This window comes from Lutjanus erythropterus, chromosome 18 (genome assembly GCF_056507025.1).
Source record: "Lutjanus erythropterus isolate fLutEry1 chromosome 18, fLutEry1.hap2, whole genome shotgun sequence".
NCBI lineage: Eukaryota > Metazoa > Chordata > Actinopteri > Lutjaniformes > Lutjanidae > Lutjanus > Lutjanus erythropterus.
This window is the reverse complement of record NC_139334.1, coordinates 18,843,448-18,860,597: the sequence shown is the minus strand read 5'-3', so window position 1 is coordinate 18,860,597 and position 17,150 is coordinate 18,843,448. Positions and strand designations below refer to the sequence as shown.

The 17,150-nt window shown below is 37.6% G+C and overlaps 3 protein-coding genes across 3 annotated transcripts in view; 2 read left to right on the top strand and 1 right to left on the bottom strand.

The window, feature by feature from the left end:
• Positions 1–3,452: 3,452 nt before the first annotated feature.
• On the top strand, positions 3,453–5,884 carry LOC146310917 (fatty acid-binding protein, brain-like). The gene is made up of 4 exons (XM_084742662.1): positions 3,453–3,638; positions 3,850–4,022; positions 4,120–4,221; positions 4,783–5,884. The coding sequence occupies exons 1-4, from the start codon at positions 3,566–3,568 to the stop codon at positions 4,831–4,833; spliced, it is 399 nt and encodes a 132-aa protein (XP_084598788.1). The 5' UTR covers positions 3,453–3,565; the 3' UTR covers positions 4,834–5,884.
• A 370-nt stretch (positions 5,885–6,254) lies between these two features.
• LOC146310916 (fatty acid-binding protein, brain-like) lies at positions 6,255–8,307 on the top strand. Its single transcript, XM_084742660.1, has 4 exons — positions 6,255–6,410; positions 6,627–6,799; positions 6,897–6,998; positions 8,010–8,307. Exons 1-4 carry the CDS (start codon positions 6,338–6,340, stop codon positions 8,058–8,060), a joined length of 399 nt encoding a protein of 132 aa, XP_084598786.1. The 5' UTR covers positions 6,255–6,337; the 3' UTR covers positions 8,061–8,307.
• Positions 8,308–11,407: 3,100 nt separating this feature from the next.
• The window catches only part of LOC146310914 (uncharacterized), a 34,821-nt gene continuing 29,078 nt past the window's right edge, over positions 11,408–17,150 (bottom strand). Inside the window, exons 50-57 of the mRNA XM_084742976.1 lie at positions 16,340–16,387; positions 15,428–15,475; positions 15,253–15,288; positions 15,108–15,152; positions 14,526–14,567; positions 14,389–14,433; positions 14,271–14,306; positions 11,408–14,117 (exon numbers count right to left, since the gene is read on the bottom strand). Of these exons, the coding sequence (XP_084599102.1) occupies positions 14,032–14,117; positions 14,271–14,306; positions 14,389–14,433; positions 14,526–14,567; positions 15,108–15,152; positions 15,253–15,288; positions 15,428–15,475; positions 16,340–16,387 (386 nt within the window). The 3' untranslated portion in view covers positions 11,408–14,031. The remainder of the gene's footprint in view (positions 14,118–14,270; positions 14,307–14,388; positions 14,434–14,525; positions 14,568–15,107; positions 15,153–15,252; positions 15,289–15,427; positions 15,476–16,339; positions 16,388–17,150) is intronic.

The window sequence follows — 17,150 nt, the reverse complement described above, 5'->3', positions numbered from 1 at the left end:
ATAACACGTTTATCTGGATTGTGGGTTTGTTTTAGGTTGATAAGGGAGAGGAGAGATTGGCCTTAACATGGAGAAGCCGCAGTGCTGCTCCGTCCTCCCTACCTCACTCTCTACCTCTCTCAGTCTACCTCTGCTGCCCTCACTGTTTTTCCCCTCCAGCTGTTGTGATACTTCTTTATTTTATTTTCCAAACTTTAAACTGTTAAAGCCCCTGCTTTAAGTAAAAGTATTTCACTGATACATAATTTGGCACACGTCTGCCTTTGTTTACTTTGCGTCACATTGTACAAATGATTAAGTAACTGTATTGTCTTTTATTGATTCACCCTGTTTAGAGCTGAAAATTAAACCATACAGTCTTCACCCCCACCTCAATCTGTCATTTAACGTTTAAAGGAATCCAAACATTGTTTTATATAACCAGCTAAGATGCCAGATGAATTTGCTGCTCTAGAATTATTCTGTAAAATAATACATTAAAATTCTGTCACCATTTCCCTTGATGATGTAAAAATTAAGATCCATGAGTTACATGACTTTTCATCATGGAACATTTAATGTTTCATTTGCATGCACTATATGTGACCTTCAGGGAAGCAAAAATTATTCTTGTGGATAATTTATTTGAAAAAAGCGATAAAACAATGTTTATACTGTATGAATTGTGATGTTTTTACTCTGCTTGCATTTTTTCTTTCATGTATTAATCTGGCCTTGATCAGTGCCAAGTAGAAGCTTAAGCTTTGTGTTTTTTGTTTTTTTGAAGCAGATGCAGGAAAACTGACAGTATACTCAGCAAGAGTGAAATTTAATTTTGTATCATTTACTAGTATTATTGATTCTATCTTTGGTGTTATTGATAAAGACTGATCTGCTGTATAATGACAGTGAATATCTGTTTGTATCTGTGTCAGACTGTATCTGCAGGAAGTATTTCATCAACAATAAAGGTATATAGTAGTAATTATCTGTCATCATGATAATTAGAATTAGTATTTGAGCCACAGTGATTTAAATTGGGCCCAGCAGCTTCTTAGCCATGCTAGTTAGCGACATGGCTCTATGAACAGTGTCTGTTGCTATGAAATTCATTCATGATTTCCCCTGCCATGAATCTCAGTGACTGTTACTGTCGCACCACCAGGAGGCATAGAGTAAAATGTCTCAACAACTATTAGCTGAACTGCCATGAAATTTAGTACACACATTAATGCTTTCCTCATCCTACTGGCAATTCTTAGAAAGAAATGCATATAAGATCCTCTAGAAAAAGCTGTCAAGATCCTAAAAAAAAACAAAAAAAACAAACATTGTTCTTATTTTAGGACCAGTGTGTAGGATTTAGGGGCATCCAGCATGTAGGAGAACCTATGGTGGTCGCGAAACTTTGAACATGTTTGCGCGTCCTGATCATAATTTTTGAAGCATATGACATGGTACGAAAAGTTACTTGTGAGTAATTAGCGTTATGCCCATGGCCATGTACTATCTTATAGTAGGGTGCAATAACGCGTGTAGGATAAATTAACTCCAAACTGATGTCAGTCCTTGTCTTTCTGCTGTCTTCTGTTTCCCTTTCTTTTTTTTTTAAGGTTATTTTTTGGGCATTTTTGCCTTTATTGACAGGGACAGCTGAAGGTATGACAGGAAAGGGGGGTGAAGAGACAGGGGATGACACGCAGCAAATGAGCCACAGGCAGGATTCGAACCGGCAGCCGCTGCAGAGGACTAACAGCCTCAATACATGGTGTGCACGCCCTACCGACTGAGCTATAGGGGCGCCCTTCTGTTTCCCTTTCATTTCATTTCCTCATGTTCTTGCTTCATTGAGGATGAGGGTTCGCAGTCCACTGCTTTGTCTTGTGGTAAATAATAACTGTGATAATCCACTGGTCAAAACTTAAGTTGTCAGCCTTCAGTAAACAAGATTTTTCCAGCAAACACCCTCATCTGTCCTCCTCTTCGTCGTCCGTATTGGCGCTGTGGTATTTATGTAATGCATGCACTCTGCGCAGCCGTTGAAAACATGGTGGCGCAAGTTGGCGGCCTCCATAAAAGAGGACCCGCTCTGGGAATTTCACCCCCAGGAAATTATATTTTATATTATGTAAATTGTATTATAAGTTAGAAAACAATTTTTAAGGCACAGAGGTTCAATATTACCAGAGCAGGAGACGTGTTCCAATAAAACATTCAGTTTAATTAAAATTAGAATCAGAACATACAAAACAAAACCTAAGTCCAAATGAAATGTACAGAATTAATAACACTCAACAGAAATGTAAATTGACAATGGAAACTTAATTAACTCTAAGTAAACAACCAGATGTACACATTAAAATACAATTACGGGTCTAATAATGGCTGCTGGTTGGGGCTTTCACTAATAATTAAGAGTCTGCATGGTTATGGTTGTCGGGCCTAGTGACGGCCCGAGTCAAAATACTCCAACCAGCACCGAAGCCTCAGGAGAAAGCCACACCACAAAACAGAGCCCAGTGCAGCCAAAACCAGAGAGATCAGAAGCGTAGAGGCAGAACAGTGTAACAGTAGAGCCAAGATAGTAGAGCCTCATCCCAGGAAGTGGTGGCCTATGACAGGCCACCCACTTGACTGCAGCCGTTAGCCAAGGCAGAGCATAGCTGAAAGCAGGCAGAGGAGAGCCACCAAAAGCTGTGGCACAATTACACGTGCAGGCACGAGACGCAACCCACAGCACACATAACGGAGCGACCCGTCTCCCAGTGCCTCAGCAGTCAGCTGTGTAAGTGGATATGCCATGCACCCTGCTATTGCCACGCCACAGACCTGCCATGCCAGACTGCAGCCACCTCCACGAGGAGATCACAGAGCAGAAGGAAAGAGGATGAGGTGAGACCGCCCACCTGCATATATAGACACACCAGGTCCGGCCCCGCAGGAACAGTGCCAGTGAACTTGGCACAGTGACATGCAGTGGCATGGAGGGAGATTTCTAAGGTAACATAAACATAAGATTATTAGTTTAAGTTGACTTAACCATAATAAATAACAATCTTATGTATGATATAGTCAATTTCTGCCAATAAATCTGTGTAAATGTTACACACTGGACCATTAATCAATTTTTTTTCCAGACTGAAAAAGACCAGGAAAGGACATCTTCAGACCATTTTTGTGGAGACAAAAGCTGAGCTGATCTGTGTAAGAAAGTCTGCAAAAAAAGCACTGGCTTGGTTTCTAGAGAGTCATGTGACAAATTAAAACACTGTTATTGGTTCTTTATGGTCTTGCCATGTTTTTTTAAAAGTATTGCATCATATTTGGGGATGTATCATGTGGGTGTAAAAGGCCAAAAATGGGTATGTTGCCTAAAGGCAATATCATACCTTAGTCAAATAAACAGCACATTTTGCTATGACTAATCACAGCCTGGAACAGGGTCTGGAACATCCAGTCAGCTTTCACAATGCAGCTCAAGTCTCCGCCTTTGTTGAAATACTGATTTTGCCGGAAGACAGGGTGTAAGATTTAGTGTGAGATTTAGAAAGTTAGTGATCGAACTGGACCAGTAACACCTGCAAAAATGGTTGATGCTTTCTGTGCCACATGGAAACTGGTGACCAGCAAGAACTTTGATGACTACATGAAGGCCCTTGGTAAGATAATTAATTATTTCTTCTGAAAATAAGAGATAATGATTGGTGGTGTGAGCAAGGTTATCTGCTGCAGGTTCTGCTTATTCTGCAACGTGTCTCTGGGATAGTCGTTGCTTATTTTTGCTCAGATATGTTCACATCTTAAATGTATCTAGCATACTGCATCCCTATTTTATTTTATTGTATTTATTTAATTTATTTATTTTGACAGGTGTTGGTTTGGTCACAAGAAAAGCGGGCAATGTGGTCAAACCAATAGTAAAAATCAGCCAGGATGGGGACAAAGTGGTGGTGAAAACCTTGAGCACCTTCAGGAACACTGAGCTCTCCTCCAAGCTGGGAGAGGAGTTTGATGAGACCACACCAGATGACCGACATGTCAAAGTAAGCTGCGTGAAAATCAGGGTATTATCTTCACCGTGGCGTGACATGTGTCCTAGCTGCAGCAGTTTGACCTGTGACTGTGTGCTTGTGCTTTCAGTCCACCTTCACCATGGAGGGAGACAAGTTTGTGCAAGTGCAGAGGTGGGACGGCAAAGAGACCAAGTTTGTCAGAGAAATCAAGGATGGGCAGATGGTGATGGTAAGATTAAATTACAGCCTCAGCTTGATGGAGTATGATATGAAGCAAGACGTGCAAGAAGATTTTAGTTAACTGAAATAAAATAAAAATAATAGACAAAAATAAAAATCTAACTTGACCAAACTAAAATACAGGAAATGATGTTAGTTTAAGTCTTTTGGTCAAATTTGTCAACACAACAAGCATGAGGAGTCATTGATGCATCAGTTTATTGTGAGTCGGGTGTTTATATATGTATAACTGAGTCAGTTGCTTGTAAGAGCTAATCTGAAGTTCTTTAATCTTACCCTTGGCAAATACCCTTCAAAAAATAAAAAAATAAATAAAGCTGAAACTAATAAAAAGTAAACTTAAACTGAACATTTTTAAGCGATAAAAACTAAACTGAAACAAGCAAACCAAACAAACAAACAACAAATGAATGTTAAAAAATCCTAGAATTGTGACAAGTTCACATCCAGCATGCATGACTTCTAGACACTGCATTAAAATCACAGCTAAATATTAAATGCCATCATGTAACATTTGCTGTTTTTGCTTTTCCTCTCCTCTGCCTCACAGACTTTGATCTATGAGGGAGTCCAGGCAGTCCGCACATATGAGAAGGCCTAACTCCACCATCATCCTGAACGAGCAAATCATCCCACTGCACTACAACAACAAGGTGTTCTCCTTTTTATTTTTGAACAAAAAATGATGTTTTTACTGTATGCAGAGATTTGCACTTGAACATGAGATAAATATTTTGGGAAATCTTTTTTGTCTTCTGTTAGGAATTGAGACTGTGAAAGGCCTAAAACTGTTTCATTCAGTGAAAAAAAGGAAAGAAATAAAGTGTTTGAATTAAATTAGTGTCTGAGACTTTTCAGTTGGTAATGAGAGCTCCATCAACAGGGTTGGGAGGGTTTGTTTAAAAATGTATTCCACTACAATCACTAATTACCTGTTAAAATGTCTCCAGTTATCTTATCCAAGTATTACAATAATAAAATAATGTAATTTGATTGCTTTCTGTTACTTCTAGATTACCACAATACCAAACCTAAAACAAAGTTTTAGTTTTGTTTCTTCCCTTTTTATGTGTGAATGCATGTTAAGATTAATAGGAGTAATCCTGATTATTTAAATTTAATTTGTTAAGTATTGTATTCACACTACACTCAAACCTAAAGCTAAATGTTAGTGCTTGGTCTTTGTAACTAATGTGGTGTAGCCAAAATTATTCTTGTGGATAATTAATTTGAAAAAAGCGATAAAATGATGCCTGTACTGTATGAATTGTGATGTTTATACTCTGCTTGCATTTTTTGTTTCATGTTTTTTTTTTTTATGCAGATGCAAGAAAACTGTTTGACAGTATACTCAACAAGAGTGAAATTTAATTTTGTATCATTTACTAGTGTTATTGACTCCATCTTTGGTGTTATTGATAAAGACTGATCTGCTGTGTAATGACAGTGGACATCTGTTTGTATCTGTGTCAGACTGTATCTGCAGGAAGTATTTCATCAACAATAAAGGTATATAGTAGTAATTACCCATCATATCATGCTAATTAGAATTAGCATTTAAACCACAGTGATTTGGCTTGAACCTATAGCAACATGGCTCTGTGAATAAACAACTCTCTCAATGACTATAAAACTGATTGTTATGAAATTCATTCATGATTTCCCTTGTTATGAATCTCAGTGACTGTTTCTGTTGCACCACCAAGAGGTATACAGTGATATATCTCACCAACTATTAGCTCAACTGAATGAATGCAATTAAGGGCTTAAATTTAAGGTCAAATCAAACACATATACTCATCTATTTTTTTTTTTTTGGGGTAAATAAACTATTATTAACTATATCTCCATGTTCATCACGGAGAATAACGGTTCACACTCATCGTTCATATATTATGTTAAATGAACAGTACGTTTTACCACGACCAATCACAGCCTGGAACAGGTTCTGAAACATCCAATCAGGTTTCACGCTGCACCTCGAGTTCCCGCCTTTGTCAGAGTATTAATTTGGCCGGCAGACAGGCTGTAAGATTTACTTCAGGGAGACCAGCGGCTGTTTGACAGTTGTTAGTGATCGAACTGGACCAGTAACACCTGCAAAAATGGTCGATGCTTTCTGTGCCACATGGAAACTGGTGAACAGCGAGAACTTTGATGACTACATGAAGGCACTTGGTAAGATAATTAATTATTTCTTATTAAAATAAAGGATAATTATTTGCAGTGTGAGCAAGGTTATCTGCTGCAGGTTCTGCTTATTCTGCAACGTGTCTCTGGGATAGTCAGTTCTTATTTTTGTTCAAATGTGTTTACATGTCTTAATACAACATACAATATAATGCATCCCTACTTTATTTTATTGTATTTTTTTCTTCTTCTTCTTTTTGACAGGTGTTGGTTTTGCCACAAGACAAGTGGGCAATGTGACCAAACCAACAGTAGTTATCGGCCAGGATGGGGACAAAGTGGTGGTGAAAACCTTGAGCACCTTCAGGAACACTGAGCTCTCCTCCAAGCTGGGAGAGGAGTTTGATGAGACCACACCAGATGACCGACATGTCAAAGTAAGCTGCGTGAAAATCAGGGTATTATCTTCACCGTGGCGTGACATGTGTCCTAGCTGCAGCAGTTTGACCTGTGACTGTGTGCTTGTGCTTTCAGTCCACCTTCACCATGGAGGGAGACAAGTTTGTGCAAGTGCAGAGGTGGGACGGCAAAGAGACCAAGTTTGTCAGAGAAATCAAGGATGGGAAGATGGTGATGGTAAGATTAAATTACACCCTCAGCTTGATGGAGTATGATATGAAGCAAGATTATTATTAAAAATAAAGAAAACTGAAGTAAAAGTAAGTGTGCAAAAAGATTTTAGTTAACTGAAATAAAATAATAAAAAAATAGACAAAAAACAAAATGTAACTTGAAATGTATAGTTATAAAACTAACTAAACCAAACTAAAGATATACAGGAAATGATGTTAGTTTATATATATATGTATAACTGAGTAATAAAACTAATAAAACTGAAACTAATAAAAAGTAAACCAAAGCTAAACATTTTTAAATGATGAAAACTTAGCTGAAACAAGCAAATCCACCCTGGAAACTAACTGAAACTAAACTTATTTGAAAACAAAAATTAAAACAGTAATGAAACATAATGAAAAACTTTAACAACTCTGCTGTGACAAGTGATGAGAAATTATAGTCATAATATTTCTCACGGAGCCAGTTGCTCCGTAAACGAAGTTTCGGAGTGGTTATATAAAGCACTTTGAATTGCCTTGTTGGTGAATAAACTTGCCTCACTTTGCATTTGCAGTGTTGCAATAACAGATATAATGACCCAGATGGATTAAAGAAAACCAGTTAAGGTTGTCAAAAGGATAAAACAAACAAAAGGATTATGACAGTGCAATACCAGTTACTTATAGTAATGAAAGATGTTAATAAATGATCCAAGTGCTTATTTAAGCACTTAAGACCTTGTCCTGCATGAAATTTGGCTTATTGCAGAGCAAACCCAGACATTTTTCAGTGTACCAACACTTCGTGCAGCTTGTTCATTAAAAAAAAAAGAGTCTAAAATTATCCTAGGACTTCTTGCTGCAGTATTAAAAGAGGTATTGAGCATTTTTCATTTAAAAATTCTGGAATTGTGACAAGTTCACATCCAGCATGCATGACTTCTAGACACTGCATTAAAATCACAGCTAAATATTAAATGCCATCATGTAACATTTGCTGTTTTTGCTTTTCCTCTCCTCTGCCTCACAGACTTTGACTTATGAGGGAGTCCAGGCAGTCCGCACATATGAGAAGGCCTAACTCCACCATCATCCTGAACGAGCAAATCATCCCACTGCACTACAACAACAAGGTGTTCTCCTTTTTATTTTTCAACAAAAAGTGATGTTTTTACTGTATGCAGTGATTTGCACTTGTTGTAACATGAGATAAATATTTTGGGAAATCTTTTTTTTGTAAGATCTTTTGTAAGAAATTGATACTGTGAAAGGCCTAAAACTGTTTCATTCTGTGAAAAAAAGGGAAAAAATAAAATGTTTGAATGAAATTAATGTCTGAGACTTTTCAGTTGGTAATGAGAGCTCCATCAATAGGGTTGGGAGGGTTTCTTTAAAAATGTATTCCAATACAATCACCAATTGCCTGTTAAAATGTCTCCAGTTATCTTATCCAAGTATTACAATAATAAAATAATGTAATTTGATTACTTTCTGTTACCTCTGGATTACCACAATACCAAATATAGTGAAATTGTTTAGCCTAATATAATGTTTTATGTTTGTTGCAAGTTTATTAATTGTTTGTCCATTTATTCTTTCCTTTTTATCTGTGAATGCACGTTAAGGTTAATGGCAGTAATTCTAATTATTTAAATGTACTTTGTTAAGTATTGTATTCACACTACACTCAAACCTAAAGTTAAATGACATCGACTTACTTCTAGGGCTTGTGTTTTCACCCATACGCTATCCTGGTCACTTTCAATAGTAGAAGTATTGACAGGTTAACTAGCTGTAACTTTAGTGCTTGGTCTGTGTAGATAACGATAACAGTGTCTGTGTAGCAGCTTGTCTGTGTAGCTAATGTTAGTTGATCTGTGTAGCTAACGTGGTCTGTGTAGCTCATGTTAGCGGTTGGTCTGACCTGTAAATGTTTATTTAAACTAGTTGTTGAGTTCTTGGATGATGACAGTATTTTCACATCTGAAGGCTGATCTGTCACTGTGCCGTGGTGTTGTTTACCTTTTCTGATTTAAACACAAAAATAATGTCGAAATTTCCACCAGTGACATTAGCTGGTTTCACTGAGATCACAGTGGTGTTGTGAGACTCAAAAATGTTGTAATGTGTGTCAGTGTATCATCCTCGATTTTAGTTTATTTTGATGTATTATTAAATTGTAATCCTGGTAATAATTCACATTTTTTGATAAATGTATCTGTAGTCTGATTACATCTTTTTTGTAACTGTAATGGAACACAGTTTTTTGTATTCTGAGTTTCCCGTTACACATACAATAATCCCTAACCCCTGTATTAGTACCATTTTATCTCAGCAGAGCTGTCTTTCTCATTCGGGCTGCAGTCCAACATTTCTTTTTCACATACATCAACCTAAGTTGTGGGAACAGTGCTCTCCCTGTGACGGGTCAGCTCCAGGTGACAGCTGCAGGGTGACGGCGCAGGCCAGAGCCGGCCGTGCAGCAGCAGCAGCAGCCAGTGTGTGACCAGCGTGAACTCACGGGAATGAACGTCCTGTAGTAACCCCCAGATGGTCAGATACGAGGGAGGGGGTGGTGATGTCACTGGCCTCGGGATAATCTGGTTTTAGTCGTGGTGTCATTACGTAGAGGCATCATTCGATGGTGTGTGGACCAACCGTGATTGAATGTTGCTGCTGGCATGACAGATGACAGGATATAGACAGTTTGTATCAATCCAATAACCCTTAGCAGTTCAAAGTCTAAAAATAAAGTATTTGTGATCTTTAGCTGTTGTGAAAAAAGAGGACACAGTTTTAAAGCTCCTGTCCAGTTTAAAGTACCCCCATCTAACCTCCGTCTTTCCCACATTTTAAGAAGCCTCCCCGTCCTCCCCTGTGAGCTGTGTCTCGCCTACTGAGCACTATGGACTACAAGTGGCCATTCTTCTCATCTCCACTCACTGGCTGCCAAGTTTTTGGCCACCTCTGAATAGCTTGCGACACAAAGAAACTGTGGTAACTGGAGTGGAACTCATTTGACCGTTGCCCGCTGAATTAATTCCAATTAAAATCTATCTTTATGCTCCAGTTATAGTTTGCCAAAAAATTGCCTCTACTCTCACAAAAGTGGGCCAAGTCATTTGCATAAGTATTTGGGAGTGAAAACAGTTAAAAGACTAGTTCGGGTCACAATATTCACACATAAGAAAGGAGCTTATGTGGGAGAAACAGTGGGAGATAACAGTTTAGTGTATCTTCTTCTTCTGTCCTCAGTGCCTGTCCTCCCAGGAGAGCAGCAGGAGTTTCCTCTTTGTGTGGAATCTGTGTCTGTGGTGTTAAGCTGGCCTGTAGTAACCCCTCGCTGGCCTCATTAGAGAAACACGGTGTGAAGACCTGAACGCCCGCCGTACATCCCCTCCAGTTTGTCCTGCTCTTCACTATTTTCTGTTCAAACACATCACACACTCACCAGGACTGCAGCAACCATTGAGTGAACTGAGGTCATGCCATCATGACATTAAGGGAGTTTTCATTCTATGATAACACGCATAGTGAATGTGTTGGATTTTGAAGTCTGACTCAGATGTTTTTTAGATGTTTTTCATGTCTAATGCTGATAACACAACCTTGAATATCTGCCCATAACAAAACCAATCAGACAATATCTCTTCCCCTCACTTACAGGGATAGTACACAGCAAAATCAGACCAGTACCAAGTACAGAACGGCGCATCCCTAGTAGAGACAGCTTTGAAACAACATTTTGGATGAAAGAATTCAAAAAAAATATAACAAAATACTTGAATGAATAAATAAAATCTAAAAAATTTGTGACATCTTTTAACCTTAATCCTATTGACTGAGGTACCTGCAGACCTCGTGCTATACTTTTTGTCATATCTCACAAGTACTTTATTCTATAATTAGAACTTTTCATGACTTTGTCAATCAATTTGTTCTTAATGACGTCATATCATAGTTTTCTGTTTCTGTTTACATTGCTGCTCTTAAAAATACCAATGTACTGGGATCTTGGGGGATTAACATATATACTGGTAGGATGCAGATTGAATTGTCTACTAAACTGACTGACTAAACACCTGTATACAGCCCTAACACTCATGCACTAATATACAAATGAATAAATAAATAAATGAATTAATTAAAAATAAATATATAAACACTATAATGGCTGATTGGCAGATTCAGCAGTGCAAGCATAAATAATATAAATATGGCAATAATGACTTTATCCAGGTGAAACCAGTGAGTAAAACTTTTCATGACTTGAGGGAAAATAACTATCGTGTTAATCTTGGGAAATATTTTGTTTTGTTCCTGATCACAAAATAATGGCATGACCTGAGAATAAAGCTGGACTTCTTTTTGTGTTAGTAATGTTGTTGTTTGCACGTTTAGAGAAAGACGAGACTTACAAGACGGGCATTTGCATTGCTTTTGTTTTAATGTCAGATTGCTACTATTCACAAGCATAAGGAAGATGTAATTAACAAATGATACATAAGGTGATTTTAACTGCAGTTACACAGCAGTTTCAGTAGTATGTGTCAGGGGATAAAACAGTTTTTCCATGTATTTAAATATTTACAATGAGATCATTTTAAATATGAATGGTTAGGTATACTTATACTGTATTGTGTAGCAACACAACTGCTTGACAAATGTCAGTTATTGGTGTCAAATAAATTCAATTATTTAGTGCTGCTGTTCTCAAAGTTGGGAGAAAATATCACAAAAACATTTGAGAGCATAAAACAAAAACACACACACGTCATGCATGTTTCATTCAAGGACTATCAGACAAACGTACAGCGCTCTGATCACTAAGATTTTCATAAATGTATGTATTGCACATGATCACCTGGTTAAAGGGAGTCTTTAGATACAATTCAGTTAAAATGATTGAAACAAATATTTGTCGTCACCATGAATCAAAATGTCCTTTGATATGTGTTACATGACTTTGTCTTCTTTCCTAAAATCCAGTAACAAATGATATTCCAAGACGTTGTCACCTGTGTTGGCGCAGCATCTCAATAAAACTTCTACAGCACAGTCACTGGAGAGGATCTTATTCACCATCTATGGTGTTTCTGTTATTCTAATAAAAAAGTTAAGTGGATTAAGTTTGAGTAGACTTTGGATTAGTGTCACAAGCTGTAATAACTGCCTCTACGAAGCAACATATGGAGCGAAATGTAAAGAGCCATATGTAAACAACAGCTGGTACGAGCTGAGAAATAATGTACTGCTTTACATCTGAGATCCTCTGCCTAGAACACGTGACGCCGCAGATGTCATGACAGATGTTTCATCTCAGTGTTACACCCAACGTCATCACGTTAACAACAGCACGGTTGTTGTCGTCGCTGACAAATAAATCTGTTGAGGAGCTGAATCTAGCAGCTCTCTTGTCATCATCTTTCATACCTCGTTCTTCAGAGATTTCAAACACACGCCTTGGACTTCATTTCTGACCAGTTATAGTATTCAAAATCAATCTGAAATCATCCATACTGTGCATCACAAGCACAGGATATTCATATGAATCCTGTTACTGTTTGTTTTTGCACAATTAATGTGATGCTATTATATAAGATATGCATTAATATCATGTTACATATTAAAAACATAAAATAGATGTTACTTTTATAAAGTTCACTCGGAACGTTTTTCCTCGCATTACATTTTGTTATGTTATGTTCTGCACAAAAGGTTGCTAAAGCATATTATGTTACTACATTTTGCACAGACAAACGGCCACTGACCAAAGTTAGTGATCGTGGGTTTTTGGTCTACGAAGGAATTGCCGTTACCACAGCAGCCTTTTGACTGACAGCAAATTCATCACATCCTGCACTTTTAATGTTTGAGCTGGTAAAGCATCTTAGCTAACAGTGCAAGAAGTGGACTTACTCACTTCCCTTTGATTGAAAACAAATAGTGTCAAATTAAAAAAGCTGGAAAACACATTTCCAACATTTCCAAGCCGTCCAGTTATAGAATGAATCTGATACTTGATGGTAGAAGAAGTTAATATTATGAACTCAGGCCTCATTCTGACAGTTTGCTTGCTTGTTTTTTTAGCACTAATTCCAAAATGAGGAGCTGGTGCACATGTTGGCTTGGTGCAGTTTAATAAGACTTTATTAAAGGTAGTGTTGGTGTGTTTGGGAGCTCTCATATACAGTGCACAGTCAATCCTTTTGACACATAACAAACAGACAAAAACAGACAAAAAAAAAAAAACCTGTTTCTTTCATTAACGATTTGTACCCTTTAGGGAAGAAATAGAGGAATATGTGTGAGACATTTCCTTGAAATAACGTCAAGGATCGTGCAATTATGCACAAACACTATACAGTAAATGCCCAGTTGTTGATTCAAGGGCTTTTGAAAGCAGGATAAGTTGTCATCTACAATGCAACGAAGAAAATAGCTAAAATTACACAGATGACTGAGAATAAAAATGTATGTACAATTATTGTACAAACCACTTTTCAAGTAACGGTGGGCTGAGAGGAACTGAACACCTCACCTGTCCACCTTGAATCAGCAATTGTGGCCATTTTTGTACCCTGTTTACAGCATAGTTGAACGCATTCTACACTATATTCCCTCTTTTAAAAAAATGCACCATCATATTTAATTGCATGTGGTGCTGTGAGAATCTAAATGAATGATCCACAAAGATTAAATTATTGTATTGTTCCATTTAAATATTCTCTTTATATTCCACCTTTCAAAAGAATCAAACACAAAAAATAAAAATAGAAAATAAAATAAAAAAAAAAAGTAAAGGAATGACACTGGCTGCATGTATTTGGTACGAGAGCTCAACCAAATCTGGAAATTAAAAAAAAAATAAAAATCGGTCCATCACAAATTACCCATCATCCTCTGCTGTCCAGGGTTTTCTCCTGCAGACCAGCAGTGAACAGAACAGGCTGCGTTTCAGCAGCGCAGCGCAGGGCGTGACGTGACCTGACCTTGTCGTTATCAGTGAATTGACTAAATTGTAAACCTCAGACTGCATTCAGGCTGAAGCTTCAGATCTGCAGCGGTGAGAAGGCGTAGAACGGGAACTGGGCCTCGTCCTCGTCCACAAAGAAACACTGGAAGTAGGGCATCTCATCTGTGGAGTCAGACACGGCACAGAACAATACGCTACAGTAGAGTTCAGTAAAATATGTTCCTCGCCTCTCTCTGGCATCCTGAGAGAAGACTGAGCGTGCAATTTGCAGACTTATGTGATATTTCACCCTATGAGAAGGGAATCTGGACTCACCTTCCATTAGAAAGCTGTCTGATACAGAGGGCTCCGCTATCAGAGAGAGAGCATGATGTTATCTGTTATAATAATGCACTGTTATATTACCTTAATTTACAGCTCCTCTATAAAATACCTTTTACTTTCTCCTCCTTGGCAACTTTCTTTTCAGCAGGTCGATCTGCAACAAAAAGAGGTTGTTTTTTTTGTGCGGAATAAAGTAAAGCCCCAGTGCTTAATTTCAAACACTCAAAATTTAGTTGCTTCACAAACCTTTCTTTGCAGGCTCCTGTATCTCTTTCAGAACTCTGTCCTCTGTAAATAGCAACAAAAGACGAATGATTATTAACTACAGCTGCTGGTGATAATTTTTTATATGAATTGTGTTTCACACAGACAGAAATCACACCGCTTCCTGGTTATAATTTTCTTCTTTTTTCTACTCTTCACAGCTCTTCTGCAAGCTCAGTGTACAAAAATAAGGCTGGCAGTAGCAGCGCCAATGCAGCAACGGTGTCTGTGTGGTAATTTCTCATATTACAGCTAAATGGTTTGATCTGAGTTTTTTAAGCAGTGCAGATGATGCTATCATTTTTTTCCCCCCAACTTTATAGAGTAAACAAAGTGCGCATTTGTTTTGGTCTGAGATGCTGGTGGACTATTGTGACCTCTAGTGGCCGTGAATGTCACTTACAGCACCTTTAAATCTGGTTTCTGTACAGCAGGGCGGAAAACTGTAAACATACATCATAAGCACACTTTAAAAGTATTTGTGTCATAACTCTCACCGCTAGAAGGAGGAGACAAAAGTTCCACAACGGAGATTTTAGGCTCAGTGCTAATTGCACAACGTACCTTTAGCTTTCTCTTCTTTGTCTGCTTTCTTCTCAACTGGTTTATCTAAAATGAATAAATAAATATGAATCATTCAGATCTAGTATAGGTGTACAGTCAATTGTTTGTGTGGTCGCTATGTCTGTTTTTTAAACAACCATGATACCTTTCTTTACTGGTTTTTCTTTAGGAACTCTGTCCTCTGCAATAAATCACAAGGTTGGTGGTTAGAAATCATAATTAATCCAAATGATCCAGCAGCTGCTTTGTACTTGAAGTTTCACAACTTTATGACATATTGTAGATTTATTGATGTACTCAAAGCTCATTATGTGCAGTACCTTTCTTTGCTGCGCTGGGTTTCACCTTTTCTTTTAAAACCTCAGGCTCTGTTCCACAAATATGAAACACACACAAGGTGGCGAGAAATAGACAATTACAATATTGTTTACGCCTCTGGGAAAGTAAAAAGGGGGGGTTCTTTCTTACCACTGTGGCATTATGCATGTTTTACTATTGCAGTCCCATGTTGACATTGAGGTCTGTGGTTAATTTACTGCAGCATTTCTTCAAAATTATATCTATGTTGTTATGAACAGGCATGCCGAAGGCCTCACGGCAAAGCAAAAAACTTCTTGGGGTAGTAAAATAAAAATACTAGCATGCATTTCAGTAAGATACTAGAACATATTGTGAAACTCTAAACTTATTAGCTATAAGCCTAAGATTTATAGACAAAAACAATATTGTAGTATTCTATATTTTTGGCCTATAAATCTGAGATTTATAGCAATATTTTCTTGCTGAATAAAAACACGTCCATAAGTTGTAATTTTCACATTCTGCAGGAAAATATTCTCAGGCGTCAGCAGCAGCAGCAGCAGATAAAATGGCTGTTTCCCCTCTAAATATCTACATTTACAAACTGCAGTGGCCTTCATGTTGTAATCAGATTACTCAGATTACCACTGCTGGTTACATGAAGTGCTGCCTCTACTGAAGCACCACAAATGTACCTTTCTTTACTCGGACTGGTTTGGTCTTTTCCCTGAACATGACTGTGTCGTCAGGGAGAAAATGCAATTGATAAAACAAACAGTTCTTTTGTTTGTGGAAGAATATATAATCTACTATAAAATCTTAGTAAAATAGCCTCAAATGCATCACCAAGTTGAGATTCTTGTTGCATAATAAACTGATCTAAATGATAGTAATATGTAAAATCAAACTACTCATTGTTCCGATCACTGTACCTTTCTTCACTGCAGCAGGCTTGTCCTTTTCTTTAGGAGTCTCCACTTCTGCAAAAGGAAAATTAAGGTCACACACCTGGGCAGCTGGGACACGCAGGAACTCAAGAGCGGAAGCAACATTGTCCAGAAATGCAAATTGCAGCGTGAGCCACAACATTCCCACAACAAAACTGAATTCCTTAAAGCTCAAGGCAGCTCACATAGCAGGAGGAATCTATAACTCCACAGCTGTAATAGACCTTTTGCACAGCAGCCAATTTTGTTTTTTCACCAGTGACACCGATTAAGGTCCCATTCAGGTCAAACAGAGTTGTCTGTTGGCTTACTGGAAAGGCTCTGCTACACTAAATGGAATGGGACCTTAATTAGTAGCACTGGTAACACTTAACCTATGTTTATCCTATTTGATTTCAATATGGCTTCAATGAAAAAGATCTATTATTGTTAGAAAGTTAGAAAAAAAATGGTTTATGCCTTTTCCCATTAGCAGTTCATATGGGTCTTTCATTTGTGTATTTTTATACAGTGAGATTAATAAATTAAACATCTCATGATTATGAGAAAGAAGCATTTATATTCTTTTATTTGTTGCTTTCTGTCAGGATTTCCATCTCATCAAATGTACAGTTTATATATGATGCCCTTTCCTTATTATACACAAAGTAAAAATCACTCGGCTAAAATTAGTTTGGCCTCCTCTGAAGCCTCTTGCCCTACAGTACAGTATATTAGATATTTCATATTCTCTACATGTTATCACATCTACCACAGTTAGCTTTTATTTATCCTAAACATAGATCTCATTATAACT

Bases quoted from the DNA above. Each gene is read 5' to 3' on its own strand.
- LOC146310917 (XM_084742662.1), top strand. From the start codon at position 3,566: ATGGTTGATGCTTTCTGTGCCACATGGAAACTGGTGACCAGCAAGAAC. The intron at 4,023-4,119 runs GTAAGCTGCGTG...TTGTGCTTTCAG, and splicing joins CAGATGACCGACATGTCAAA to TCCACCTTCACCATGGAGGG. The intron at 4,222-4,782 runs GTAAGATTAAAT...TCTGCCTCACAG, and splicing joins AGGATGGGCAGATGGTGATG to ACTTTGATCTATGAGGGAGT.
- LOC146310916 (XM_084742660.1), top strand. From the start codon at position 6,338: ATGGTCGATGCTTTCTGTGCCACATGGAAACTGGTGAACAGCGAGAAC. The intron at 6,800-6,896 runs GTAAGCTGCGTG...TTGTGCTTTCAG, and splicing joins CAGATGACCGACATGTCAAA to TCCACCTTCACCATGGAGGG. The intron at 6,999-8,009 runs GTAAGATTAAAT...TCTGCCTCACAG, and splicing joins AGGATGGGAAGATGGTGATG to ACTTTGACTTATGAGGGAGT.